We start from the raw sequence: 16891 nt of genomic DNA, 5'->3' as shown, positions 1-16891 counted from the left end.
AAAGAAAAACCACTTTCACTTAAACTACGAAACAGTACAAATAATTAATTTTGTGAAATCTCTCTTCTGGAGTATGTATCTTTTAAATGTCCTGTGTAATGAAATGGGAGTTTTACATAAAACCCTTCTGCCACTTACTGAAGTATATGGTTGTGTGATTGAGATGTGTGAACTGAATGAGCTTTTTTTTCCCCCCCATAGAACACCATTTTTTCCCATCTAAGTACTAACCAGGGCTTACCCTGCTAGTTTCCAAGATCGGGAGTGTTCAGGACGGTACGGACATGGACTTTAGAACACAAGTTTTGTGGGGCACCTGGGTGGCTCAGTCGGTTGAGCGTCAGGTTTCGGTTCAGGTCATGATCGCACGGGTTTGAGTTTGAGCCCCGCGTCGGGCTCTGTCCTGACAGCTAGGGACCGGTTCCAATTCTGTGTCTCCCTCTCTCTCTGCTCCTCCCCTGCTTGTGCTCTGTCTCTCTCTCTCAAAAATAAATAAATACACACTAAAAAAAATTTAGGACACAAGTTTTGCTTGAAAGAATGACAGGGAAACTATAGTTATTCAGACTTGCATATTTGAATGGAATGAGCCTGGCACATGAAAGAAAAGTGACTTAAAGTACTTTTGTCCATGATAAAATTTGAGCTTTCAAGAAAAAATGGTAATTTTGGAAAAGGTGCTTGGTATCCACCAAAGTGAGCTTGACAGCTTTCCAAGATTTTTGTGATGAGATCAATGATTATAATGCATGCGATTTTTTTTAATGTTGAGTAGTGAAATGCATCAATATTTGGAAGATCTGCATAATTCAGTAAACCAATATTTTCTGAGTGGTTTCAGATTCCCCATTGCAATTAATCTTTAAGAAATTACCGTTTGTTGAGTTTTGCTAGTATCCACAGTTATTGGAGAAGGCTAAAAATACTCCTTCCTTTTCTAACTATGTATCTGTGAGAGACTGGAGTTTCTTCATTTCCTAGACCAAAATAACATAGCAAATCAGAGAAAATGGGGAGGAAATATGGGAATCCAGCTGTCTTCTATTATGCCAGACGTTAAAGAGATTTGCAAAATTGTAATGCAATGACACTCTACTAATTTTGGGGGGGGGAAGTGTAGTTATATTTCATAAAACATATTAACATGTATTGGTTTATTATTATTTTAGGTGAATTAATAATGTTCTTAAATTTCTCAATTTTAATTTCTAATCCAGTGAATATCCCACATAAACAAACACTCTTAACCAATTTTGAAGAATGTTGGGGTGCCTGGCTGGTTCAGTCCTCAGGACATGGGACTCTTGATCTTGGGGTCGTGAATTGGAACCCCACGTTGGGCGTACACTTTACTAAAAAAAAAAAAAAAAAAAATGTAAAGGGATCCTGAGACTAAATGTTTGAGAAAAGCTTTTCTGAGGTTTGTGCATAACCTCCATTCTACAGATGAGGAGACTAAGACTTAAAAAGATTTAGGATCAGGTTAAGCCCCCACAGTCCAGTGTAGTGCTGGGTATTGCACCAAGGCCGTCTAAAGCCAGAGCTTGTATTTTGTGACCCTTTTTCCTTGACACTATTATCTTTGCAAAAATTACCTTTAAACAGGTTGTTAACAGACGTTTCAACAACATAAAAAAATCATGATATCCAACGTATTTTCTTTTTTACTAACCAGCTGCGCGATTCTTCTTTGGGCTTGTTTCCGCGAGTCAAACGGGTGTTTGCTGGGCCATCTCAGTTCGGTTTTCGGTCTGACAATCCCTGGCTTTACCAACGTGAGTTGGTCAGTGGGTTCGCCCGCCCTTGATAACTCCGCGGGGGAACTGCAACCCAGTGGGTTCAAATGGGGAAGCTCTCGGGACTTTGAGACATTCCAGGAATGTGGGCGTTTTCTTCCCCGACCCTCCCACACTCCAGATGGCCCTCGGCCCGACAGAAATGAAGGCGACGACCTCCTCACACCTCCCGGTCCGGGGACCCTCTTTCGGACCTTTAATGACGCCCCCTGGCCGCTGATTGGCTGGGCCTGACGACGACGACGAGCGGGACACGGCTCTGGACTGGCCGTCAGAGCCCACTCACCGCTCCTCACCCGCGTCCACTCTCCAGTGTCCCGAGTGAGTCTCAGGGGGCCGGGACTCCGGCCGGGGACTGGGCGGAGCGAGCGCGCCGCCTCCGGAGCGGGAATCTCCACTAAGAGCTCGGGCCTGCAGGGGCGGGGCGTCCTGGGCACCCGCGATTGGCGTGGCCGGGAGCCTTCTCCCGTCGTGCACCGGGGCACCGGCCACTTACCCGGAAGGAGAAGCCGAGGCTGGCTCTATGGTGCGGCGCTGGCGGTGTCGCTGTGGGGAGTGGGAGCTGCTCTCAGGTGAGGGGTCGTGGGCGGGATCGCGGGGACAGATCGCTGCTCTCCAGTGAGGCTTGAGCGTCCAGGCTGGCGCTTGGGGGTGGGGTTCTCGCTTGACGTTTTAGGGAAGAGGCTGTCTCACGTCCCGGGATGAAGGCGGGTGCTTGCTCCGGACCCAAGGAAGGAATCCCGGCTTTTCCATTTGTTTTCAAAGTAGAAAGCATCTTTCCTTTCCACTCCCCAAGCTGAATCGCCAAAGGAGAAGAAGGGTCATGGGGCCCTTTTGCTCCTAGTTCGTTAAGAATGGAGAGGGAGTGGTCAGAGTTAAAAGAGTTTGGGGACAATTACCCAAATGGCTAGGGGTAGGAGTAGTGACAAGTATTTTACGGGGATGGAGGCGGTTCTTGCTAGAGTGTGGTCGCTTTTGTGATTTACCTTCCATGTGTAAGGAGTGGCAAATTACAAATGGACAGAAGGATGGAGTGGAGCTGCTTGGTTGGGAATACACAGAACTTGGTCAGAAAAGGGAGCATTCTCTACCACGTGTGGGTGTTTAGGCAGGAGAGCTTTTTGAGTTGCCATCTGGCACCAAGGGCTCAAGAATGAGTAAGAAGGGATAGGAGTATTGGTGGCTCAATATACTTTTATCACCTGATGTAAAATAAATGTTTTTTCATTTATTTTGAGAGAGAGTGGGAGAGAGAGAGAGAGAGAGAGAGAGAGAAAGAGAGAGAATCTTAAGCGGGGTCCGCGCTATCAGCGCAGAGCCTGACGCCTGGCTGGATCTCGGGAATTGTGAGAGCATGACCTGAACTGAAATCAGGAGTCAGATGCTTAACCTACTTGATTAAGGTGTTTTTAACCTCCTTTTGAAGTAGTTTAAATGGGGGTGAAAATGGTGGGAAAGCCTTGAATTACTACCTTGAATTGTTAGGACACTGGAGAGCTTTACAAGGAATCTGCTTTGTATAAAGCAAACAACTGGATTCTTCCCGGAGATATTGGTGCTGGTACAGATGGAGAAAGAAAAGGAAGCTTTGGATGTGATTGAAAGGACCCAGGAAATGCAGTTAGTGCCGAGTGGGATGCATCCGTAGCTGTAGCTGAGAGGATCGCTGACTTACCCTTATTTAGATGACCTGGATCCATCTCCCAGATCACGAGCCAAAGTTAAAGAACTTCCTCCTTCCCCTTCACAGGCAGAACTGAGCATTTCCTTGTGAGGAGTGGCATCTATGCGGAGGAAGCTGATGGAGAATAGTAGTTACTAGAAATTATTATTTGGAGTCTGGGTTTTTGTATTTGTTCCAGTGTCTAGCGTTTTTAAGGGCAAGTTACAATTGAAACTTTGTTGGTGCCCTTTAAAGTTAGATTTAAGTATACAGCCTATTGGGGGGTGCTGGGATTTTTTTTTTAAGTGAGTTTATAGCTATTTGTTTCTAAGTGGTTTTAGCCCCAAAGGAAAGGAGAGGGACTTGCACTTGGAGGTGGTGGAGGGCCCTATACAAACTCTACTTGAGCCTCAGAACGATGACCATTTCGTTACTAAATTACGGTCCTGAATTTGGCAAACCTTTCAAGGCACAGGAGATGTGTTGAGCCCCACTGAGTGTATGGATGACTGATTTCCTTGTCCTCATCTTTCCCATCGTTACTTTTGTGAAAAAGACACTTCAGAATGTTGAACCCTCTGCTTCTGTGCTGACAGTTTACCAAATGGCTGAAAAGAGAAGAGAAAATTTTATTATTTTTTTAAAAATCTGAGGTAGTTAGCTGTTCACAGCTAGTCGGTCTGTTCTTTTCGGTCACAGGCATATGACTGCTTGTATCAGAGATGGTATACTTTGGGCGTTACGGAATTGGAATTTCCTTTCAGTTCAGGACCCCTTTGTGACAGTGATTTCATCAGATGGAAAAATCAGATTGTCGGCAAGAATACGAAGAGGGTATTACAGTTGCAAAAACTCTGGTTTGCTCAACAGTGTAGCCCAATCCTGTCACATACCACGCAGTTTTGTCTCTGTGTGCAGTGGCTAGGGTGGAGAGATCTTTTGGTATTCTGGAAAGAATTGGGAAAGTTGTTTGCTCTGCTAATTTCGTGGTGTAAATGAGCTCCCCTTCTCTTGAAACGTTAGCCTTGTGTTAGCAAAACATAAAATTCAAAGAAACTCATTACACACTCTTCTAATGGTAAGGCAGAACTAATAAGAGAATGTGTTTCAAATTAATTGTAGGACTGTAAAAATGAGTGGGTGTGTGAATGGGCATGGGGGGTGGGGAGGAGAGGGAGAGCTTAGAGATAGTCTTGTTTTCCCAGGAGCCAGCCTGGATCATTTGTTGGCAGTACATATTGGCTGAAGTCAGTTTTCATTTCAAGGTAAATTGGAAAGGGAAATTAAACCTTATTGTTCTGCTCTTAAGAGAGGAGAAGGGGGTGGAGGCGGCAGCCAGGGTGGATGCTGTTGGAGTGGTTCTAGGAGTAACAAGATTAGTGCTGTATTTTAACAGAAGGTGACATCATGGGCCCCTTTGGACTCGAGTAACCCTGTGCTGTAGGCTTCATGGTCCCCTTGTCGGAGTGGGCGATGTCGCTGCACATGTAAACTGCCACACTGGGGGAAATCAGGGGCTTAGGCTTTAATGAATCTTTACAAAGGAGTGGAAAACATCCCGAGCCGACCTGTGTGCAGCTGTGGGGTGCTTGGGCAGAGGTACAAACCGGATAGCATGTCGAGAGAGGAAATGATTGGGAGCCATTGGCTTGGGTTCCGGAGAACAGATTAGATAAAGGAAGGTTGCCACTGGGCAACCCACTCAGGTGCTCCCGGAGCTCTCCAGCTCTATGATTTACCTCTGGGTAGGCGACTGTAGGGTTAGCAAGACAAAGAGAGACTTTTAAAAGCCTTGGTGTTTGTGGGGCGTGGTTGCCTGTAAACCGCCAGGAGGGGGCAGTGTTAGGCTCACTTGCTAGGGTGTGTAGTGTGTGCCGGTGAGACATTACTGTCACCTGCAATCCTCAAGCAGAGGTTTTACAGCTGAACTTGCCTGTTCTGGCTGCTGGAGGTGCACAGACCCAAACCTGCTTTGGCTGGAGGTGGCCTAGTTAAGGGTTCTGGCAGTGGTCTGCACAGGGAGTCAAATCATCTGGGTTTTTAGCTTGGCACTGAGCTACGGTGGGGGGACGGGGGGGGGGGGATTTTTTTGCTTCCTCTTGAGTTTTACACGAGAACGAAAAAAGTTGCCTGGGTTTTCCCAGGGGTTCAATTAAGAATTTTCAGGGTTTTGCCTTGGTGAAGAGTGATAAGAACAGAGGCATACTAACCGTGATTGTTGCCCTGTCTTCTGTCCCTTATCAGATGTTTTCTTCCAATGGGCTTTTGCTGTAGGATGTTGGAAAACCAAGAGCAGGAGGTAAGCGTGTGGTCTCCAGGAAACAGGTGGGTAAAAGTTTGGTGGGATTTGGGAAAAGATGCAAATCATTGCTCCGTGGTATTGTACTGACAGTAATACCTCGGGGGTGCTGATGAGCTCAAAATAAAGGCAGGAGAAGGAAATCCATAGTAAAGCCATACAGGGAAATGAGACTCCATTTTGACCTTTTCCATTCGTTGGAATATGGTTGAATGTCACATTCACGAGGGCAAGGATTTTTGTCTCTTGTTCACGTTCTGCCCCCAGTGCCTTAGAGCCGAGTCTGACACATAGCGGGTGGTCATTAAATCCTTGTTGAATTGAATGAATAAATGAATGAAAGTTGGTGCTGATTGGAAAAATCTGGCCACCTGTGTTGTCAAAGTTGCCTTACTGTGTGGCTGAGCCGAAGCTGAAGGAGCCTTTCTTACCTCCAGGAGGTGATCACTGTGCGTGTTCAGGACCCCCGCGTGCAGAATGAGGGCTCCTGGAATTCTTATGTGGATTATAAGATATTTCTCCACGTAAGTGCATCACACTTTTGCATTGGGATCAACACTCTCTAGCACTGAGGGCTAGTGCTGAGGCAGAACCTTTTTGTGGGTATTTTGACTGTCCGGAGACAGAAGAAAAGGAGGGAGGAGGGGCATGAACTTGAGATAATGGGTGAGAGTTGCTTTCTAGCTGCCTGGTGGCACCTTGCTCTGGTCAGAGCCCTTGATCAGGCCTGATGGCTTGGATCCTCCGTCAGAGGGACCATGGGGAGTTCATGTAAACTTGGTCTTTTTCTACCTGTTTTTTTTTCTTTTTCACGTACTTCCTCCTGTAGACCAACAGCAAGGCCTTTACCGCCAAGACGTCCTGTGTGCGTCGCCGCTACCGTGAGTTCGTGTGGCTGAGAAAGCAGCTACAGAGAAATGCTGGTTTAGTGTGAGTTTACTTCTGCTTCTTTCTTGGATCTGAGACTGGTGCTTATGTGAGAACCAGAGTTTACAATAAAAAACAAACAAACCTGGCAACGTGTCAGGCACTTAGGAAATTGAGAAATGTGTTCTTTTTTTTTTTTTTTTTTTAAATTTTTTTTTTCCAACGTTTTTTTATTTATTTTTGGGACAGAGAGAGACAGAGCATGAATGGGGGAGGGGCAGAGAGAGAGAGGGAGACACAGAATCGGAAACAGGCTCCAGGCTCCGAGCCATCAGCCCAGAGCCCGACGCGGGGCTCGAACTCACGGACCGCGAGATCGTGACCTGGCTGAAGTCGGACGCTTAACCGACTGCGCCACCCAGGCGCCCCGAGAAATGTGTTCTTAAATTATGTTTTCAAGTCAGTGGAAAAAGTAAAGACAGAGTTCTTATTTCTAGTATTTTGACCTAACAAAGTCATACAAATATCAAAAATAGTTTTCTTTTTTTATATGCATATTCATCCAGGGCTAAACAAGTGTACTGCTAGCATTTTATGTGTGCGTGTCACTGGTTATCAGAAACCTGTTAGCACCTGGACTTAACGTGACCAGTGGTGTTCCTGTCCATTTGACCTGTAAAAAATCTTAATTTTTTTTTTCTTTTTTGTGCAGAGAAATTTTCTGAGAGACATAACAGATTGAGAGCCTTAGGGAAAGTAGTATTGTTCACTCCTCACTTATACCATCCCAAATAAGTCCTAAAACTGGAGACAGTTTAGAACAGAATGCTCTGGGGACAGGTGGCCTGTGGGTGCCTGAGCCGGTTAGTTAACATGTGGGACTGATGAAGCCGCTGTCATGGGTCAGGTCCTCGTTGCCAGTTGGGATTTCCTCTGACGGATCCTGCATCCTATTGCCTGGCCTGTTTTTTTTTTTTTTTTTTAAGTCTATTTATTTTAGAGAGAGCAAGAGTGTACACATGCACACGTGCGTATGAGTTGGGGACAGGGCAGAGAGAGGGAGACACAGAATCCGAAGCAGGCTCCAGGCTCCGAGCTGTCAGCACAGAGCTGGATGCGGAACTCGAACTCATGAGCTGTGAGATCTTGACCTGAGCCGAAATTGGATGCTTACCCTACTAAGCCACCCAGGGGCCCCTGGCCTGTTGGTTTTTTTAAAAATATGTTCATAATAGAAGCTAGGGAGGTTTAAAGAATTTGTGGATGGCTTGCTACAACTCAACTACTTTTAGAAAATTCTAAGCATGTGACCTGCTTGGGTTGGAGGAGGTAGGTCTTAATTTACATGCAGGGACCCAGCAGGCTCCACATCTCCGCGTCCAGGTTTCTTCTTCTTATCTATCTATCTATCTATCTATCTATCTATCTATCTATATATTTATTTAATTTATTTTTAAAAATTTATTATTTTTGAGAGAGAGAGAGTGAGAGAAGGGCAGAGACAAAAGGGGGACAAGGATCTGAAGCAGGCTCTTGTGTTGATAGCAGAGAGTCTGATGTGGGCCTTGAACTCACGAACCATGAGATCATGACCTGAGTCAATGTTGGACACTTAACTGACTGAGCCACCCTGGCACCCCAAGTTTTTTCCTTTTTAAAATAAGAGCTGACAGGGGCGCCTGGATGGCTCAGTTGGTTAAGTGGCTCTTGGTTTTGGCTTAGGTCATGATCTCTTGGTTCTTGGGTTCGAGCCCTGTGTCGGGCTCCATGCTTCCAGTGCAGAGCCTGCTTGGGATTCTCTCTCTGCCCCTCTCTCACAATAAATAATGCACTTAAAAAACAAACAAACAAAAAAAACCTAAAAGCTGATGGTGGGAGTGGGTTTTGTAAACAATGTAGTATAGCAGCAATGAAGTTTTGAAGTCATAGATGTGATTCAAATACCAACTCTGCTGGTTACTAGCTGTGTGACATCGGGAAATTTACTTAACTTCTCTGATGGTGCCTGACACATGGATGTCCCGCAGTCGGTATTAGCCTTGCCCCCCTCCCCACCTTATTAAAAGCTATGTGTATTGATTTGTGCCTCTTTTTAGGGGGTTTCCTTGCTCAGGGGGTGGAATGACTGTCTTTAATGTCACACTCATCTTGGGTGTTCAACATTATGTGACCCCACAGCCCTGTACCTGAACTTCCTGGGAAGTCAACCTTCTTTGGCAGCTCAGATGAGTTCATTGAGAAGCGCCGGCAAGGTCTGCAGCACTTCCTGGAAAAGTGAGTGGGCGTGGTGGGCTAGCACCTGCCTCGTGTGGGTGGGCGGGGAGGGGGAGGGGGCCAGGCAGGATGGTCCCTTTGAATAGACAGGCACATTTATGGTAGATGCCTGTCTCGCACCCCCATACCTTCAGTGCTCCCTCAAGCCGGAAGCTCTTCAGCAAGTGGGGCTGGGGAGGGCAGCTGCTCAGGGTGATGCTGTGTTGTACGTCCTGTGTTTTCCCCAGGGTCCTGCAGAGTGTGGTCCTCCTGTCAGACAGCCAGTTACACCTCTTCCTGCAAAGCCAGCTCTCGGTGCCTGAGATCGAAGCCTGTGTCCAGGGCCGAAGCCCCATGACGGTTTCTGACGCCATTCTTCACTACGCTATGTCAAACTGTGGCTGGGTCCAGGAGGAGAGGCGGGGTTCTTCTCACCTGGCTAAAGGAGACCAGCCTAAGAGGTACTGGAGCTCTCATTTCTGAGGCACCGAGGGCTAGGACTACTGTAGCCTGGGCCAGTGAGGTGTCCGTTGGATAGAGAAGGTCCTGTCACAGCATTGGTAGCCTTTCAGAAGAGGCCTCCTTCCCCTTGTGCATGGTTTTCTCATCTTGTGCGCTAGGGTCTGAGCATCTGGGCTACCTCGTCCCTGGGTAGCAGGCTCTCCTATTGAAACTTGGGGAAAAGAAGACTTTCTCATTCTGTTCTTTATTCTCTCCCCGCCATTTTATGTAATTAATTAATTAATTTTTTAAATGGTTATTTTATTTTTGAGAGAGAGAGAGCATGAGCAGGGGAGGGGCAGAGAGAGAGGGAGGACAGAGGATCCGAAGTGGGCTCTGAGCCGACAGCAGCGAGCCCGATGTGGGGCTCGAACTCCTGAGCTGCGAGATCATGACCTGAGCTGAATTTAGACACTCAACTGACTGAGTCACCCAGGCACCACCCCCCCTCAACTCCCGCCCTGTTCAAGTAACAATTTTGGGGCACCTGGCTGGCTCAGTCAGTGGAGCGCGTGACTCTCGATCTTGAGTTTGTGAGATCAAGCCTCACATTGGGTTTAGAGATTACTTAAAAATAAAATCTTATAAAAAAAAGTGACTTTATTGAGTTATAATTTACATATTTTAAAAGTCATCCTTTTAATGTTACAGTTAATGTAGTTTTTAATTTGTTCACAAAGTTGTGCAACCGTCAGTCACCATAGTCCATTTTAGAACCCCAATTTTTATCATCCCCAAAGAAACCTTGGACCCATTAGCAGTGACTCCCCATTTTCCCAAACTCCTAACCCCTGATGAGCACTAGTTTACTTTCTGCATCTGTGGATTTGCCTGTTCTGAACATCTCACACAAGCAGAGTCATACGAGGTGTGGTCTTTTGTGCTTGGCTTCTTCGACTCCGCATTTTCAAGGTGCATCCGTATTGTAGGGGGTTTCAGTGTTTAATTCCTTTTTATGGCCAAATAATACTCCATTTGTTTGGCCGGCCCACCGTTTGTTTGTTTGTTCACTTGTGCTTATCTATTGATTTTTGTTTCTCTGCTCATGCCCTTCTTTTTCCCGTCCCGTCCTTTCCCAGTTGCTGCTTTCTTCCACGATCGGGCAGGAGGAGCTCTCCCTCACCACCTCCCAGGGAAGAAAAGGACCATTTCGAGGTGTGGGCTCCCGTTGTTGACTCTGAAGCTCCTTCCTTGGAAAGCCCCCCTCTGCCACCCTCCCCCTCGCCATCATGCTGTGATTTTACAAGACCCGATGAGGGGACGTCTGCTCCTCAGCCAGTGAGGAGGGCCATGGCAGGGGACCATGCTGTGCCTTTGGACCCTGGGCAGTTAGAAACGGTTGTGGAGAAATGAGCTCTGGTCTGAGCCCTGGGTTCTGCTCCGAGGCGGCAAGGGGACTTGCTGGGGTGGGATCGGGCACAGGGTAGGTGTGGGCGGTTGGGCCACTTAGTGTCTTACGGTTGCCTCTGCTCAGGTTGGTTACACAGAGGCGGGTCGCAATAGCTCCTCAGGCTTCCTCCGCAGGATTAAACACTGTACAGTTGTAAGGTAGGCGTAAGGCCCGCGGGCTGTTGGTTTTGCACGGAAACACTGGGCGGGGGGTGGTATATTTACTCCCCTGGGAGCTGAGTTTCTTTAGATGTTCGTTAATGGACCCGAGAGCATTGCCTCAGGTGACTGGTTTTGGGGACCTGCAAGTGGCAGATTTTAAGCTGTCCTGTTGAATACTGACCCAACAGAAACACTTGCGTAGTTGTATTCCCGGGGGCTGTGTTTTTGCTGCGGCCCTTGGAGCACTTTGTTTCTGGGAGGCTGGCCTCTTGCCTGCCTCCTTTGGTGGACGAGGGGGTGAATGTTGATTCTCCCACCCCCTCGCTTGCCTTCCTTCACTAATCCCACGGAACGGAACAGTGCTGTGACTCCTCTGTCGCCGGGGTTTCCCGCATATCCTGAGACCTCAGTCTCACCGCGTGGGGCCTGAGCTCATGGCCATCTGCGGAAGAGAAGCGGTCGGTCACAGCCCGAGGAAAGGCAACAGCTCGGGGTTTTGTTTTAGAAAAGGCTGTCCTGGGTCCTGCGCTGTCGCTGTCTTTTCCGGTTACAAAGCAGAGATGTGACTGTGTTTTCTGCACGGTTAGCGTGGGCTCCTTTCTTTTTTGAATCCTTCTCTTCTCCCTGAGTAATAGCCTCCTGCCCCCGGGGCTTCAGCTACCACCGTGTCCCTCTGCTGTGTTGCTGTGTTGCAGGGAGGCCGTATGTTCAGTCCAATGGGGCGCAAGGGCTTTGTCTGTGCCTGGAGAGAGGGCTCTGGGGATGGAGGTGAGGAACGACACGCCTTCACACAATGAGGCATTCTGCCCTCCTGCTGCCATAATTCCTCTCCGTGGAGAGCCGAGCGGCTAGGAGCCCAGTGCCGCTGGCGGTGTGCATTGCGTGGCGCTTAGGTGTGGGTGTGGGTGTGGGTGTGCGGTTCTCCTCTCGCCCACCCCCCCCCCCTCCTCTGGCCACCCCGCCCTGTCTGTGGGCTCCTTTAACACCAGCCTGTGCTGTGGGACTGTCATGGCATTTAGTTCAGAGTTGAGGGGCTTTGGCCTGAAATAAAATTCCAAGTATTTAAGACGGTTGTTGCCATTCGTGTCTAACAAGCTGTAGCAGAGGAGGAGGGAGGGAGGGCTGGCAGTAGTTGCTTTCATAAATCATGAATTTATCAGCGTGGAAATAACGGTTCAGAGCCGGGGGCCGCAGCTCTCCGGCACTGTGTGTGCCGCGCTAGTCCACCGCTGGAGGAAGGGTCGTCTTCTGGAGAGCCAGGATCCGGCTTTTCTCGCACTTGTGGGCATGAACCTTGTTAGGGATAATTTACCTGCTGCTGCTTCCGTCCTCGCAGCCTGTCTGAGGTGCCAGGTGCTGAAAGAGAAATAAAGTTTGTCAACAGGCAGATGCAGAGCCCTGGCTGGGACCCATCCCTCTTTCCTGCCCGCCTCCCCTGGGTCTCTCCTTTATATGATGCAGCGGAGCAAGGCGAGGCTAGAAAACCTACAGAGGCAAATCCAAAATGTCAAAAGAAGTTCATTTAAAAGGGGAAAAAAAACTCCATACGCAACCCTCACAAAAACCCGACAGATGCTAAGCTAATGGCATCCGCTCTGCCGATTGGTGGGGATGACTCATGAATATTAATGAGTCCAATGCTCCAAATGGTGCAGCTGTGAACCCAGCTGTGCCTGAAGCTCTCTGATCTCGAAACTTCCAGACAGGAGCCGGAGGTGGTCTGTGTCAATTCCCTACTCAGCCAAAAAACAGCAAGCTGGGTTGGCCTTCTTCTGTTCGCTCCTTTTCTTCCTGGAGTTGGTGCTCAGCAGCTAGTTCTGCCAGCAGGGTAGGCTGCTGGGACAGCAGGAGCCGTTCAAAGACACGGATGCGATTTTTCTGACTCCCGGCTTTTTTAATGATCCATTACCAGCAGTGCGTACAACAGCAGCTCAGTTAATCCAAGGCCAGGCGCCATCCCAGCACCGTCTTGTGCACAGTTGAGTGTATGCCATGGGAGGAGAGGTCCTAAGACGGGAGGGGAAGAGATTTTCTGATGCGGGCCTGGAGTTGCCAGGAAAACAGCAAAACCAAAATTTCCTCTCCATGCAGGCAGTGCCATTGGCCTGTCACGTTTTGCTCCGTCCCTGCGTGTGCTAAGGGCCGGCTACCAGGGCTGGTGAGCTCAGTAGGGAAGACTGGGGAGCCCCTGGGGAGAGGGGCTGGCCCAGCTGTACTCAGCTCAGCTTTTGTGGAACTCAAGTATTTTGCGTTTGAACTTAGATTTGAGCTGGGCTCTGTGCCTGATGTAGTCACCTTTTTTCTGACTGCTGCTTCTGTGGCCCAAGTCTGGTCTCTCCTGTTACCCGGGATAAGTGTGCTCATGCTCATGGCTTTCATCTTGTTTGGTGGATGGAAGGGTGTGTGTGTGTGTGTGTGTGTAGCGGGGGGAGGTAGGTTTTCTTGTATGAAAACAAGTCTCCTTTGCATCCTCTGACTTGACCTCAGTGTCCAGTGAGGAAGGCAGGGCAAGTACTATACTCATTTTCTAGCTAAGGAAACTAAACTGTGGTTTTATGGGGTGGCTGTCTGGCTCAATCAGAAGAGCATGTGACTCTTGTCCTCGGGGTCATGAGTTCAAGCCTCACGTTGGGTATAGAGCCTACTTTAAAAAGAACAATTTTTTTTTAAAGCATGTTTTTTATTTATTATTTAGTTACTTAGTTAAAATTTATTTATTTTAAAAGTAAACTCTACCCCTGACATGGGGCTCAAACTCACAACCCTAAAATTGAGAGTCACGTGCTCTACTGATTGAGCCAGCCAGCCCCCCCCCCCCCCCGCTAAAAAACATGTTTAGGTGGTGGGAGAGCATATTCATGTGAGAGTTACTTTCCAAGCTCTGAAAGACCGGGTGTTTGTTTGTCCCTCCCTCTCCCCCCCCCATTTATTTTTAAACTAAAATAAACCCACTGCTACTCAAGGTAAAAAAAAAAAAAAATGTCCAAGTCCACTTGCACAGCTTTTTGGAGTTGTCTCAGAAGTCAGAGCCCCTCTGCAGTCCTCAGCTTTCTGACTGTGGAGGCCTTAGATCCACACCACCAAGTCCTAGACACCTCTCTGGTAGCTTAGTTTGGGAGGTGATCGTGACTCTAACAGTCTGATCAGACATTAAGTTAACTGCATGCTTGTGAATTTGTTTATATTTGCAACACCTTAGGGGTGGGGAGGACAGTGAGCCAGGAAGATGTGAAATGGGGTCGAAGGGAGAAATGGAAATAGACCAGTGCCTGGCCTGCCTCACGGAGGCCGCAGGAGCATTCAGTCAGGGACTGGGGTGGCATCTGCAGATTTCTGTGTGAGCAGCCAGCTGAGACGAAGCTGAAGCCAAGCAGATAACCAGCACTGCGTGGGACGGTGACTTCCTCGGTCACGCCTGGGCACTGATCCCAAGCAACCTTCCTGGGCAGCCCTCTGCCAGCAGGACTCAGCTCTGTAAAGGGCATGTCACCTGGCTCAAAGTAACCTGTCCTTGAATTGTGGATGAGTGTCCCCCCCCTTTCCTATTCTCCTCACCCCACTCTACCTTCTTTCCTGAGGGTGTGCCCACCCCACTTTGGGAGCCCCCCACTCACCTCTTCTCATTTACGCCCTGCCCTAGCTCTCTTCTGTGCACAACGCTGAGGAACCACTACAAAGACCACGTATGCATTTGGCTTACCAACAGGGCAGTAGGGGCCACTGCTAGCATGTTATTAGAGAAATAACTTCTTGGGAAAAACCAGTTCCACTTTAGAAATGGCTAGATTTGGAGTGGTAGCTGGAACCTCACGTCTCAACATCAAATAAACACGGACAGTTTATGCTCCAAAGGATAACAAGAGCCACACTTTTTAGAAGACAGAATGCTCCTGATTCAATGAGCAAAGTGAATAATTTTACTCCCTTCCATTCAGGGGAGACCTGGTCCACTTCCACCAGCAAAGGAAGAGAAAAGGGAGCATTTACACAGCAGTAAAAGGGGCAGGAGTAGTAAGTAGAGAGACCTGGGAAAGCCAGAATGTGAGAATTAAGAGACTACCTGAAAGTCTTTTAAGGTTTTTTTTTTTTTTCTCTCCCAGAAGTGCAGGAACATGAGATGCTTCTGTAATCTTTGGATTATGGGAAACCCCCTGCCGAAATTTCTTAATCTATGGCTCTTGCGTCCCTCCTTCCGTCAAGCACCTTTTCCTTCAGACCATCCGTTTCCAAGGGGCCAGCTAGTTTAGATCCTTCCGTAAGTGCTCTAGCCCTGTGTATGGACTTCCCCTGGTGGCTAAGCTGGTAGGGGAGGCCAGCCCCACCGGCAGCCTGACCCAAGTCCCTTGAGCAGAAGGCCCAGAATAGTGAGAGCCCAGGGCAGTTTGTTGGAGGCAATGCAGGTTGCCTGCTATAAGCTACGAGACTTAGATATATTCTACCAATTAGGGCACATCTGTTCAAAGTGCTGAAAGGCGGGCACTGTCTCTTTAAGAGCCATCCCACTCCTCTCCTTGAGTGATGAGGGCTGGGAGCACAAGGGAGTCGAATGCTGATTAAACAGTCCTACTGCCCAGCTCTGTTAGAAAATTACTGTAATTATGATCCAGTCCCAGCAGAGGGATGAGTTCCAATCCTGCTAATAACCCTTCCAGGTGCCTTGGATTCGGAGCCCAGGGGAGGCAGCATTGACAGGGCTCTGGCTGGCACCAGGGCCAGCGATGGCCTTGCTGTCTGGCCCGTGCGGGCAAAAACAACAAAGGCAGTAGACCCCTCATCCTGTCTTGGCCTCCGGAGAGAGCAGTAGGTTGTGGTTGTGTTTTACTTATTTATTTATTTTTAGTTCTTGACAGAGCTCCTAGGAGTTATTTTGCATGAGAAAACTTCCCTTAAAAACTAACGTGAAAGACCAGGAAGGGTAATTGCAGCAGGGAGATGACAGGTGCCCTGACACTTGCCACTTCTGCCTGAGGACCGCCCAGGCCTACCCAGTACAAAGCATAGGAAACCAGCACCCCCCATGGGCCGCACCTGCCCTCGTGCCGTGTTTCAGTGCACTTGGTTTCTTGCTCTGAGGTCGTACACGGCATCTCGCTCAGTCCTGATCAAGAGTTCTGATCAGGGCTCCCCTTGTGTAGATTTCTGCCACAGGAAAGGGAAACAAGGATCACAACCGCAGAGCTCAAGATGTGAGACACTGGCACGCAGCTCTCTAAATCAGCAATTACAGGCCCTTTCATTTGCAAACATTTTTGCAGTCAAATGCTCTCCCCCTGAGCTATACCCCCACTTTTGCAAACATTTTTGTAGTGGAATCTGCAGCAGTGCAGGCAAGCAGATCTCCATGGAGCATCGGGGTTGGCCTGCTGGTTCTCAGACCCTGAGGAATTCATGGCATTTTTACCCTAGGTCTTCCCAACCTAGCAGTAAGCTTCTATCACTATAATCCAGTGGCTAAAGCACACACTTCTAGAAGGCAGGACGGTTTCTCTGTGCTTGGCCCTACGCACACCAATGTCCCAAGACCATGGTTTTCAACCACGGGGGATTTTGTTCCCAGGGAACATTTGGCGCTGTCTGGAGACAGTTTTGGGTGGCAGACCGGGGGAGAGGGGGTGAGTGGGGAGGAGTACTACCAGCGTCTAGTAGGTGGAGAACAGGGATGCTGCTGAACATCCTACAGCGTCCCCAACAACATGAAATCACCTGCCCCCAAGTGCCAATAGTGCCAGGTTAGGAATTCCCCACTAACAGAAGAAGTAGTAAAGCTCCAAGTTCTGCCCCGCCCCCGCACTGCCCTAGCGACGTCGAAGAAATGATCTAAAATCTCCAGATGCCAGGTGCTTTCCCAGAGGTGGGGTATGTCAGTGACAGGCCCGGCACGGTGCCGACCCATGGGAGGCATCCGGTACGGGCGGTGGTGTGCTTGTGCAGCCTGGGGGGAGGGGGGTGGGAGGTTCAAGG

General features: G+C 48.6%; 2 protein-coding genes across 3 annotated transcripts in view; one reads left to right on the top strand and one right to left on the bottom strand.

Moving 5' to 3' along the window:
* Window positions 1-1833, bottom strand: part of CBX1 (chromobox 1) — a 29494-nt gene extending 27661 nt beyond the window's left edge. The window contains exon 1 of the mRNA XM_043584180.1: window positions 1673-1833. The gene's annotated coding sequence lies outside the window, so the exon portion shown is untranslated. The remainder of the gene's footprint in view (window positions 1-1672) is intronic.
* Window positions 1834-2257: 424 nt separating this feature from the next.
* Window positions 2258-11996, top strand: SNX11 (sorting nexin 11). Of its 2 annotated transcripts, XM_043584179.1 has the most exons (8): window positions 2273-2368; window positions 4665-4724; window positions 5704-5758; window positions 6196-6282; window positions 6588-6688; window positions 8804-8899; window positions 9127-9339; window positions 10459-11996. In XM_043584179.1, exons 3-8 carry the CDS (start codon window positions 5717-5719, stop codon window positions 10730-10732), a joined length of 813 nt encoding a protein of 270 aa, XP_043440114.1. In that variant the 5' UTR covers window positions 2273-2368; window positions 4665-4724; window positions 5704-5716; the 3' UTR covers window positions 10733-11996. The 2 variants fall into 2 exon arrangements, with proteins under 2 accessions (XP_043440113.1, XP_043440114.1); XM_043584178.1 differs by lacking the exon at window positions 4665-4724 and having other exon boundaries at window positions 2258-2368.
* Window positions 11997-16891: the final 4895 nt, after the last annotated feature.

This window comes from Prionailurus bengalensis, chromosome E1 (genome assembly GCF_016509475.1).
Source record: "Prionailurus bengalensis isolate Pbe53 chromosome E1, Fcat_Pben_1.1_paternal_pri, whole genome shotgun sequence".
In the NCBI taxonomy this organism is placed as follows: domain Eukaryota; kingdom Metazoa; phylum Chordata; class Mammalia; order Carnivora; family Felidae; genus Prionailurus; species Prionailurus bengalensis.
This window is presented reverse-complemented; position numbering and strand designations above follow the sequence as displayed.